Below are 12,962 nucleotides of genomic sequence, written 5' to 3'. Positions count from 1 at the left end.
ATTTATTTAGCTGTCTGTTTTAAATGAAAGCTGTTTTACCACCTGCCAAATGACTTGAAATTTTGCAAGTCTGAAAAGGACACAGCTCTGTAAAACAGCACAGCCAGTCTGGTGACCTAGCTTCTTATCTACTGCAGTAAAGCAATGCAGCTTGGTCCCCTTCCAGCCTGTAAATGGACAATCAAAAAGCAACAGCAAACAGATGAGGTCAACCTTCTCCTGTCAACATGTTCCTCGACAGCACTTGTGCATGCAGCAGAGCCTGACTGAGTACTGACCCTCACCTAAGTGGTGGTCAAAGTAATGTTTAGGTTCATGTAAATAATACCCAGCTATACAGAATAGAGCCAGTGCAACTAATTCTCTTGATTACAGCCTCACCTGGTGGTTATGATTTAAGTTGAACACATAATGAACAAAATAAACAAATAATTCTAAATATATCAGGTGTGCTTGAATACACATAGTACCTACTGTTCCACAAATTCACAACCCTTTAGCAAGGTATGTTTTGTGGATGGAAACTGTTCTGTTGCCACGCTACAAAATAAAGAGCTAAAAAGGGTCACTGCAAAAAAAATGAGGGTCATACACACTTTAACATGTGGGAACACGAGCACTTAATATTGCACACCTTGTGTGGGCTCAAAATAAGCAAAAAACAAACCTGCAATATTTTGTTTCCCCCACACAGTACACCACAAAGCACTTTTACATCTGTACATTGTGGTGCACTATAGCTCAAGTGCATTTTTTTTTTCTTACTGTATATGAGGGGTGTCATAGCAGGATATCACAGCATACAGTGTTCATGTAACATCATACATAACAAACCAATCTACTGTAGCAATAGCACACTGGTGGCCCACATTACTGCACATTGTCTTTATGCAACTTTTCGGTGATGCATGCATTTTTAGATGGTAGTCAACTATGTGACCACAGTTCTTTGACTAGGTCTGGGCTACATACAGGATTTTAAACAAAATCAAGAAAGTTTCCAAACTTAACTTACCGACCAGCCTGCAACCAACCAACCAACCAAATGATCTGGTCTAACAATAAGCGTTAAAAACAGGGGTTTAGTCTGCACACACTTGCAAATACATGCATAAGTTAAAGAGCCCTGTCAAAAGCACCCCAAATTTAGGGTTAGGACTACAGAAAATGGGTTGCCTTGAAGGTGCTCTGCAGCTTATGCATGCATTTGCAAATGTGTGCAGACTAAACCCCAGTTTTTAAAAACGCATATTGGTGACAGGATAATTCGGTTGGTTGCAAGCTGGTTGGTAAGTTTGAGCTTTGAAATTTTCTTGGTTTTGTTTGACATGCCTTGATCTTCCAGTGCTCCTTGCTGCAAAAGCCATAGGTGGGGGCAGGGACTAGGGATTGACCGATACCGATATTTTGGTTACGGCATATCGGTATCGGCCGGTATGAGCCGATATTTTGTACATTTAAAGTTTTGAACAATAAAGACAATTTTTGACACAAATCTGGTACTGAACATAGTCATTTTTGTTTAATGCTTAATGGTTGGCTTGCTGGCATCCTGTGCTGGGTGGCTGGCTGGCACCCGGCAGCTGTGGGTGGGTGTATGGCTGTGATACACTCCTGCGAGACTAGTCCCGACTCCAGATGAGGCTGTCCAAGGCGAGGAAGGCGGCCTAAGAAGGCAGAATGACGTCAAAAATAGCGGCAATATCGGCCAGTTCCGGGGCCGATACCGATACATCGGGAAAAGTGCATATCTGCCTTGCCGATAATCGGTCTATCCCTAGCAGGGACCATTTGTACTGTAGGATTTTATTCCCAAGCTACTGTGCAATAAAACCACTCATTGGCAGTCACATTTGCAGCAGCCTTCTTCAAATTTGTTGCAGATGTAGCGACAGGCAACAAGATGTTAGGTTAGTTAGGAGCATAAAATGAATATGTTCTATGCTGTTAAAATGGACCTGTAGGCAAATTAAGATATGCTAGAAGGAATATTCACTCCCTGGCCACTTTATTAGGTACACCTGTTCAATTGCTTGGTAACACAAATTGCTAAACTAGCCAAATCACATGGTAGCATGATGGTTTAACCATCTAGACATGGTGAAGACAAGTTCAAACCGAGCATCAGAATGGGGAAGAAAGGGGATTTAAATTACTTTGAACGTGGCATGGTTGTTGGTGCAAGATGGGCTGGTCTGAGCATTTCAAAAACTCCTGATCTACTGAGTCCACCAGCTCAGCAAAGGCAGGGGGAGCTGTTCTCCCTCCAGGTCATGGCGTATGAACTTGGCCTACTCGGTCAGAGCTTGCAACACCAGGGCAATGGTAAATACCGACCTCATTGCCGAACCTGCTAAGGTGTACACATAGTGCGGGCCACAGCCTCCACCTTTCCGGTCAGCCTCCGCCTTTCCGGTCAGCCGGGTCCTCAAAGGCGGGGGACTCTTCAACCAGAATCATGGTTGACTTGTTTAATCTGGAAACTGGAGGGTCCACCACCAGTGGCATAGTCCACTTAAGGGACTCCTCGTAGTCCCCACTCTTTAGCGACAATTCTTTTAAAATAAACAGGGAAAGGAAACACCTTGGCCACTCTAGATGGCTTGTGAGTGCAAAAGGGTACCTGCGCCTCTGTCACAGCTTCGTCCTCCATCTTCGGGGTCTCACACACACACACACACACACACACACACACACACACACAGATACCATCAGTGCATCCACCAGCGCCCTTTCATGCGTGGTCTCAGACGTGGAGGAATCATCCTCACTTTTAGAGGATTCCAGGCACGTGGTCGCAGACCCAGAAGGGTGACCCACGTCTGCTGAATCAGATTCAGGATTCGATGAGACAGATGAGGTAGCGGAAGACAGGGGGCACTTTTTGCTAGCCCTTCGCCTAGGACAAAAGGGACTCCAGGACCGCCGTCAGTGCAAGGATGGTTGGTTGGTCAAGAATGACAGGAGCTGTGTTCGTCAATGAACAAAAGAGAAAACTGGATTTTTGACTTGCCGCAAAATCCTTTTCTCTGAAGTTCATTGACAGACGCAGCTCCAAATTCTTAACCATTGGGTTATGCTGCCCCCTACAGGTGTAGGACACTAGGCAGAAAAAATATTTACCATGCCTATGGGGCAGTCCCTGAGGGTATATATACAACCACTCACTCTGCTATAGGCATTCTTGTTGCAAGCAGCGTCCGAAAAAAAAACCCCAACCCAACTCAGAGAGGGGCGGGTGCTGCATCTGTCAATGACTTCAGCGAAAAGGAAGTTACAGTAAGTCAAAAACCCAGTTCTTAACCATTGGGACGTCCCAAAGCAGTATTAACATGAGTGGTGGGAAAAGAACGCAGAAAAGAATGTAATTCCCAAAGACTAAACTTAGCCAACCAGGAACAACTGGAGTTTACCTAGAAACATACACCCTCAAAGAGAATAAATTCTCTCATCAGCTTGCAAAAACCTTGCGGCCAAAACAAGCATCCAAAGATGCCAACACATCTACCTTGCAGAATTTTGTGAATGTGTGCACAGACGACCAAGTTGCCGCCTTGCAAACTTGCATCACTGAGCCCTGATGGCGAAAAGCCCAAGAGGCACCCTAGTAGAATGCTCCTTCACAGGGAAAGGTAGAACCTGACCCTTAATTGAATAAGCCTGTACCACCGCCTGCTTGATCCATCTGGATATGGTCGCAGCAGACGCAACCAATACTTTCCATGGTCCGTCGATGAGAACAAGAGAGTCTGATTTTCCAAAGGACTCCGTAGCCGCCAGGTAAACCCGGATTACCCCAACTACATCCAAGGAATGCAAGGAAAATTCTTTAGGATGTTTGGGCTTAGGACATAATGAAGGCAGCACAATGTCTTCATTTAAAATGGAAATCAGAGACCACCTTGGGAAAAAACGACTGATTAGGTCGAAGTACCACCTTGTCTCTGTGGACCACTAGATAAGGGGAGTGGCAGGATAGCGCCGAAAGATTCCGACACTCTGCGTGCAGAGGTAATAGCCACTAAAAAGGCTACCTTCTGTGAAAGTGTAGGCAGAGGAATCTCCCTAATGTGTTCAAAAGGAGGTTTCTGAAGAACTGACAGTACCAGGTTACGAAGGTAATGGGGACCGTATCGGGGGAGACATGTGGCACCCTGAATAAAAGTGCGAATCAAAGAATACGTGGCTAAAGGGAGTTGAAAAACACAGCTAGAGCCAACACCTGGTCTTTGATAGTACCCAAGGCCAACTGCTGCTCAACCCCTCTTTGCAGAAAAGTCAATAGCCAAGCCACTGAAAATAAGCACAGATGCACTTTAGTATTCACACGGTGCAATGTACAATTTCCATGTATGATGATAAATCTTCCGAGAGGTAGATTTTCTGTCCTTCAACAGTGTGGGAATCACAGTGTCAGAAAGACCCCCATCTTTTAATAACTGGCTTTCAACAGCCACGCCGATAAGGCCAGTGACTGTAAAGCAGGATGGAAGATCAGCCCTTGAGACAGCAGATCTGCCCTGAGAGGAAGTCTCCAAGGAGTATCAGCGACCAATCTCACCAGATCGGCGTACCAAGACCAGCGAGGCCAGTCTGTAGCTACCAGAATTACTGGAGTCCCCTTCCACCTCTATTCTGTGCAGAAGCCTCGGCAGTAGTTTAGATCAGCCGATACTGTCCCCAAGGAGCCACTAGTGCGTCTGTGGCGACTGCCAGAGGATTCCGAGAACGGACTACAAACCTCTGTACCTTCCTGTTGAGCCAAGAGGCTAACAGATCCACATCGGGAGTCCCCCACCGGACACACATCAGGTGAAACGCCTCCGGGTGAAGGGACCATTCTCCCTGATCCAACACCTGACAACTCAGGTAAACCGCCTGCCAATTCTCCACTTCAGGGATATGCACGGCGGATAGGGCTGGAACAAAGTTTTCTGCTCATATTAGGATCACGGCCACCTCTCGAGCCACCAGGACCCTCTAGGTGCCCCCTTGATGATTGACGTAAGTCACGGCAGTGGCATGGTCTGATTGAATCTGAACCGGACACCCTCGAAGGTGATTTGTCCAGTGAATCAAGCAAAGCTTTATTGCTCTAAGTTCCATAATACTGATCGGTAGTCTGGACTCCTTTAGAGTTCAGGTCTCATGGACATACATCTTTCCAAGTACCCCCCCCCCCCCCCCACCCAACTTTACAGGCTGGCATTTGTGGTAACCACAGTCCAATACAGGGGAAGGAATGACTTGCCCTGACGTAGAGCAAGGGAGCGGAGCCACCACAGCAGAACACTTCTCGTGTTTTTGGCACAGCAGGATCAGATAGTCCAAAGATTTTGGATCCTTGTTCCACTTGACAAGAAATTCTCTTTGCAGAGGTCTCGTGTAGAACTATGCGAACAGAACAGCCTCAAAAGGTAGACACCATCAGGCCCAGCCCTCGCATGCAAGTCTGTAGAAAGGACAGTTTTCTGGATAACAGCAGGTGAATCGCCCTCTGCAATTTTTACAGTTTGTCCAGAGGAAGAAACACCCTCGCTAAAGCGGAGTCCCAGATAATTCAGTTTGGAGGATGGGACTAGAGCAGATTTCTGGAAATTGATGTTCCAACCAAACTCTTGCAGTCCGTACAGTGATGGTTAAGTCGGCCAGCAGGTCTGAATGGGAGTCTGCTCCTAAGAGATCATCCAGGTACCCCACTACCACAATCCCCCGCTGTCGCAGTAATGTCAATACCGGAGCCAACATTTTGGTAAAGACCCTGGGAGCGGAGACCAAAGGGTAACGCCACAAATTGATAATGCTCCTCGCCCACAGCAAAGCGAAGGAAAGGCTGGTGTCCAGCGTAAATAGGAATTTGAAGGTCGGCATCCTTGATATCGATAAAGGCCAAAACGTCTCATTGTAGAGACGCCAATACCGTGCAAATGGACTCCATTCAAAGCTTCTGTACCAGCACAAAGCAGTTCAGAGCCTTGAGGTCCAAGATAGGTTACACTTGCCTTGTTTCCTGGGCACAGTGAACAGGTTTGAGTAAAACCGTTTAAAACGTTCGAGAGGGAACTGGCCCAATCACCCCTGCGACAGCAAATAGTGTACCGCTTCTCGTAGATCCCTTAACCGGTCTGGAGATAGGCGTAGATTGGGTGTGAAGAATCCGTCCAACAGTCGAGACCAGAATCAGTTAGTGGACGCATTCATCTTTAATCAAGAAGGTCCATGGTTCCGGAAAGAAACAAAAAGGGGTCCCCCCTACCCCAGTTACGGTTGAGGGCGTCATTTCATGCAGAAGAGGGCTTAATTTTAGAACTGGAGGGGCCTGCTCTTGGCTTACCCGACCATGTCTTCGAGGAACCCCCAGATGATCTAAAAGTCTTAGATCCTTCTCCTGCATGCCGGTGGCACGAAAAGGGGTGCTTGTATGCTGAAAAAGAGGGACCCCGTTGTGACAAGGTGCCTTGCCCTGAGCAGATTGATGAAGAAGCGTACTCTTCCCACCAGTAAGACTTCATCCAAAGACGAACCATTTAAGTGATCCTCTGTAAAGGGCAGGTCTACAGAGCCTTTTAGTAAGCCTGGTCCTACCATGGATACTCTAGCCGCAAGGGGGGCCGCATCTAAAGACATCACACAAATTTTAAACCTTGGACCATTTTGTCAGCCAGTTCGGCAAAGTCAGGGGGAAGCAGTCTCGCTTCTAAATCACTCTTCAAGAGCTTTGCCCATTCCGTAATGGTCTGGGACACCAGAGCGATCATGAAGACTGGCGTTAACTATTGAGCCCACTATCACATGTAAGTGGCGGGACAGAGCCTCATCCTTATATCAACAGGGAGCCTCCTCCGTCGGAATCACAGTGGATTTGTTCAGTCCATTTTTTGATCACACCATCAGCAAAGGAATAGGGTCTCGTGAAACGCTTTGGCACCACTAACATGTGTTTAAGGCAACCTCACTGTTCATTGACCATTTTCTCAAAAAGTTTCGGACAAGGGAAAACCTTCGGTGACTCTGGGTTTTGCGGGTGCCAAAAAAGACACCTGCATCCCTGACGCTGTAGAATCATCTGCCATTTTTACAGGTTCCCACACTGACACTAAGAGCCCCCACTAGCGTTTTTTCCCTGTGCGGCTGCAGAGGAGGATAGATCACCCTCGCCATCCGAATCAGAGGGCGATGACGCAGACCCTCAGGGTAACTCGCATCCGTGGCGGCCATATCAACCTCAGAGTTTGAGGATACAGATGAGGCAAGTGAGGTCAGTGGGCGCTTTTTACTAGTCCTCTTTCTTAGGACCATAACTTGATTGGGGGGGGCGCCATAACCTTAACCCTAAGGGAAGGAGGGGCGCAGTTGGGCATCCTTGCCCTGGGCGCTCGATGACCTAGTCCCGGCACTGCTCACAGGAAGAAGTACCTGGGTCAGCACCAGAGGTAAGGCCTTTCTACTCACTGCTGTACAGCATTCTCGGACTCCGAAAAAATGGCTGCCCAATGCATGTCAATGGGGAGACCACAACAAAATGGCCGCCCAATGCATTTCAATGTGAAGACCACAACAAAATGGCCGCCCAATGCATTTCAATGTGAAGACCACAACAAAATAGGCGCCCAATGCATTTCAACAGAAAACTACAAAAAAATGTCTGCCGAGCCTCGTACAGCTGGTCTACAAGAAAATGGCGGCATCCTCAGCACGCCATGCGGTCTACAGGATCCCCTGGGGGTCCAGCATTTAGGCTTCGGGGGGCTCTGGCAGAGACCCCCCAGCAGATCGCGTGGATCAGCGGCATCGGTGCACCCCGTTCCCGAGGGCCCCCTCGGGACCGTCCCAGGGAGGGGGCCAACATCCACCTCGAGACGCAGGAGATATAGGGGGACACTACTCACTATACCAACGATATTCAGGATGGAGCCACTCCAGACAAACCACCTCTTCACCCAGGGTGGGGGTGCTGACGGCCAAGGGATACGCTGTGACTCAAGTCAAACCAGGTTGTGTGCATCCCTGCTAGGTGTTTCAATTGCAAGCCAACCCCCATCCAGTGGAGCTATGTCGTGGCGATGCCTAGCGTGGAGCTGCGACCTGCACACGCTCGCTGGGCCAGACTGGGAGATCATAAGGATCTAGAATATCCAGTCCGATGCCAAGTCCGGCTGTTGACTGTAGTTCTCAGGAACATAACTAAAAAAAATAAAATTTAGACAAAAGGTTGCCTTTTTACATAAACATGCTAAAACCGAAATCCCAGCAGGGAACTAGGTCCTTACTCCCAACTAGGCAGAAAAAAAACGAAATGCCTATAGCAGAGTAAGTGGGTGTATACCCCCAGGGACTGCCCCATAAGCGTGGTAAAGATTTTTCCTGCCTAGTGTCCTACTCCAGTAGTGGGCATAACCCAATGGTTAAGAAGAACATGAAGCTGCGTCTGTCAATGAACGATAGAGAAATGGGATTTTTGACTTATCGTAAAAAACATTTCTCTGATGTTCGTTGACGGACACCGTTCCTGATCTTCTTGACCATTGGGTTATACTGCCCCCTACAGGAGTGGGACACTAGGCAGAAAAAATAACTTGACTACGCCTATGGGCAGACCCAGGAGGTATACTCCGCCTCTCTGCTATAGGTACTCAGTTTTGTTACAAGCAGTGTCAGAAGTAATACAACTCCAGAGGGGCGGGTGCTGTGTCCGTCATTGAACATCAGGGAAATTGATTTTTTCGGTATGTCAAAAAAAAGTTTTGCCTTTAGTTCTACTTTAAAATTTATACTAAGGCCCTGAGATTTGAGATGCTAAAAAAATACTGGTGCATTTAAGCTGCTCCTCCATGCCCTCACAAATTCTACCTGCAGCATTGGTCTCTATAGAGTACTGACTATGCTGACAACCAGTGGCCGACCCCCCAATCTGTGTGAGGAAAAAAAAAAAATTAGCATTTGCAGCTCACTAGGGGTGCCGGACCTACTGTGTGCTATGGAGGGGTGGGGTTTTGCACCCCACGTGCGTCACGCAGAGGCGCCGATTGGCGGCCTTCTGGGTGTCTTCGGGGCGCAGAGCAATGCGCCAAAACACTCCCCACTGTGGCGCTGTCCTGGCTGTGATTGGTCCAGACTCCAGCCTGGACCAATCATAGAGGACATCCTGGGTGACGTCGCGTGGGGGGCGGTGCGTGCGTCACGCACCGTTCCGACGTCACCTTCCCGCCCGCCGTCAGAGAGGGCGGCAGCAGCGTGCATGCAGGTAGAGGAGGAAGAAGAAGACGTCCGTCCAGAGACCAGAGCAGAGTCCAACCGAGTCTCCCGAATCCTGTCAGCAGCACGTCAGGCACCAGTGTGAGGTAAGTGAAGTGATGCCTCGGGGGGGTCCACACACTGCTTTTAAGGGGGCACGCACGCACGCTGGTCTCTGCATTGAAAGGGGGCATGTACGCTGGTCACTGCATTGAAAGGGGGCGGGCACGCTGGTCACTGCATTGAAGGGGGGGGGTCTCTCTGCATTGAAAGGGGGGGTTCTCTCTGCATTGAAAGGGGGCACGCTGGTCTCTCTGCATTGAAAGGGGGCACACTGGTCTCTCTGCATTGAAAGGGGGCACGCTGGTCTCTCTGCATTGAAAGGGGGCACGCTGGTCTCTCTGCATTGAAAGGGGGCACACTATACCCTAATTACTGAAGGCCCCTTTCACACTTTTGCGACCTCAAAGTCACGCAATTTTTTACAGCGTTTTTTTGCCACAAAGCAATGCCTATTACATTTTTCTGTTTGCGCCCCCCCCCCCCCCCCCAAAAAAAAAATTTTGAGCACCAGCCGCCACTGCTGACAACTCTCCAGCTACCTGTTCCTGATAAGACATTTTTTGTTACCATCAATGATGGTATTGTTACAGCTGACACTGCCGAGGGCACCCCAATAAAATTGTGCAATGGGGCCCCATGAGCTGAAGTTACACCCCTGCCTGCAGCATTACACAGAAGGGCTCCAATTACAAAGAAATTATAATTCCCAGCACACCCAGGCAGTACACTTTTGTAAAACTCCTGAAGCAAACTACAGGATAACAACCCCCATTCTACGGTTAGCTGTCCAGCATGTATTATTGTCTGCTCACATTATTGATCATGAGGTGCATTATGGTCTTTGGCATGAGGTCACGGATGGTCTTGTTTATGATTGCCATGTAGGAGTCCACCAAATTTCTAATGGTCTCCACTTGTCTCTCCAGCTGGGGATCCATTGAGAAGGTGTTCTCTTGTACGTCGTCGTCATTTTCTGTCTAAAAGATTTAAGAAAGGATTTCATTATCTGACCTGTGCCAAGACAGATTTGTTTTAGTAAATGTCCAACTTGCTCATTAAAAAAAAAATAACCAAACAAAATGTGAAGGTGCTACTCGTAGATACCAGGTTTACATGAAATATGCACACATTTTTCTTTGATATAGATCTTAGAAGTGGATACCAAAATATGTAACACTGGTTAGCCCACTGTAGAAGTGTGAACAAATTTAGGAATTAATATATATATATTATATATAAACAAAAAGGTGGGCTTCAGTGAAAACTAGAAATCTCAGCTAAGATATAGGCAGCTGAAATTATATTCAGATCTTGACTGTTCCTCATTGGTCCTGTTCCTTCTCAATTACAGAACCTCCTTATTCATAAGTAAGCCCGCCCATCACAATAAAATGGTTACCTGGAGTGAATGCTACTGGATGTAAAACCGTTTCATGAAATTTGACCTGGGTACATATCTGTAGTGTTTACCTATCTCTCTTCAGTTAACTGGAGCAGGTCCCGCCCTCTGTCCATCCCTTTGCTGCACTTCCGATGTCAGCTGCTGTGCCCTGTGTAAGGTAGTACAGGGAAGAGGGCACTGCTGATGTAGGGGAAATGTATCAGAAACAGTAATTTGAAGGAGGAGGGGTGATATAAAAGAGGCAGGGCAGGAATGTGAAGATAGTGATATGAAGGGGGATAGGGGTTCTACAAAGCGGGTGAGAACAGAAATGTAAAAGGGGGCAGTGTGAGGGGGGGGGGGTTCTAAAAAAAAGGGGATGAGCACAGGAATGTCGGGGGGGGGGGTTCTAAAAAAAAAAAAAAAAAAAAAAAAAAAAAGGGGTGAGCACAGGAATGTCGGGGGGGGGGGGGGGTGCTATAAAGGGAGGACAGGAATGTTAAGGGGGGCTAGGGACTGCAGTGTGAAGAGGGGTGTGATAAAGTGGGTGAGGACAGGAATTTGTAAGGGGGGGTGCTATAATGGGGGGGTCAGGAATGTGAAGGGGGGTGCTATAAAGGGGGGGACAGGGATGTGAAGGGGGGTGAGGACAGGAATGTGAAGGGGTGCTATAAATGGGGTGACCGGAATGTGAAGGGGGGTGCTATAAATGGGGTGAGGTCAGGAATGTGAAGAGGGGGCTTGAGACTGCAGTGTGATGGAGGGGTACTATAAAGGGGGCGAGGACAGAAATGTGAAGGGGGGGTGATATGAAGGGGGCAGGGAACTGCAATTTGAAGCAGAGGGTAATATAAAGGGGGGCCCCAGACAAGAATGTGAAAGGGGGGGTAATGATGTGCAGGTGGAGGGAGAACAGTTACGTAATAAAGATTGTGATGTGAAGGATCTGAGACTAGGTTCACACTATTGCGTAATGCATGTAGGCAGCCCATGTATTTCAGTGGGCTGCCTTGAGGTCATTGTAGCCGTATTAGTGCACTTGCGACAGACAATTGAGTACTGTCCGTGATACTTTTTTTATTTGCACTAACATACAATTTTTCAGGACAAGCTTTTGGGGTATGTCCCCTTCATCAAGATCCAAGCAGTACTGATTCACAAAATGTTTAGCAGAATGGTAAAAAAAACACACACAATCTCTAAGCCAAATTTTTGGCTTAGAGATTGTGTGTGTTTTTTTTACCATTCTGCTTAACATTTTGTGAATCAGTACTGCTTGGATCTTGGTGAAGGGGACATACCCCAAAAGCTTGTCCTAAAAAAATAGTATGTTAGTACAAATAAAAAAAGTATCACGGACAGTACTCAATTGTCTCAGTGGGCTGCCTTATAAGCAGAAACGCAGAAAAATATGTCCCTGACCCCCCCCTTTTTTTTTTTTTATTGCACCGTACCAAGCTGCATGGTACTGTGGCACCATGAGGTGTGGTACTCGCAAAAACGCGTCAGTTTGCTTTTGTGCAGAGGTGCCATTGAGAGTCAAACATAGGATTCTGGGTAACATTCAATTCATGTTCGCTATGCTTGCCATTCCATTCTGCTGAATACTTATACGATCGGTTAACTGATGTTTTCATGGACGAGGTTATACTTCCCTTACATACTTTTATGTATCTGTTTATTCTCAATGTATGGTTCTGCTTTACATGTGTTACTACTATTTATATTGTATGCCTTCCTGTTTCAATAAAGAATTTATTAAAAAAAAAAAAAAAAAAAAAAAAAAAAGAAGGATTCGGTCCTCGGCTGGAAGAAAATGTTACTGACTTTACCTGTTGTTCCTGCTGGATCTTTTTTTTTTCCCACTTTTAAACATACCAAACTATCCAGCACAAGTAGCAGCAGTAGAACAAGCCAAATGTCACAGCTGGGGGTGTTCACAATGATCAGATTATAGCAGTGTCACCCCCGTGAAAGTGAAAAAATAACAGATCTACCGCCATGATCAAAGATAACAAAATGAAGTTACATGGGGACTCCAAAAACAAAAAGTGCTGCCTTAATACTAACAGACTGCAAGATATATGACATTTTTCTCTTTATCTGTGTACCTTTAACAGGGGATGATTTAATAAAAAAAAAAAAAAAAAAAGATACATTTAAAATACTGATTCAGTTTAATAGGTGTTTGGTATTAAGGCATGTTAACCGCTTGCCGACCGCTGCAAGTAGATTTACTGCGGCGGTCAGCCCCTGCCAGGCAGAGTGACGTTAATTAACGTCG

The 12,962-nt window shown here is 46.9% G+C and overlaps 1 protein-coding gene across 2 annotated transcripts in view; it reads right to left on the bottom strand.

The window, feature by feature from the left end:
• Nucleotides 1-12,962, bottom strand: part of DNM2 (dynamin 2) — a 256,519-nt gene that overhangs the window by 38,883 nt on the left and 204,674 nt on the right. For both annotated transcript variants that reach the window (XM_082254569.1, XM_082254568.1), the window contains exon 17: nt 10,110-10,274. In XM_082254569.1, the coding sequence (XP_082110695.1) occupies nt 10,110-10,274 (165 nt within the window). The remainder of the gene's footprint in view (nt 1-10,109; nt 10,275-12,962) is intronic.

Source organism: Pelophylax lessonae, assembly GCF_965119305.1.
Source record: "Pelophylax lessonae genome assembly, chromosome: 4".
Classification (NCBI taxonomy): Eukaryota; Metazoa; Chordata; class Amphibia; order Anura; family Ranidae; genus Pelophylax; species Pelophylax lessonae.
This window is presented reverse-complemented; position numbering and strand designations above follow the sequence as displayed.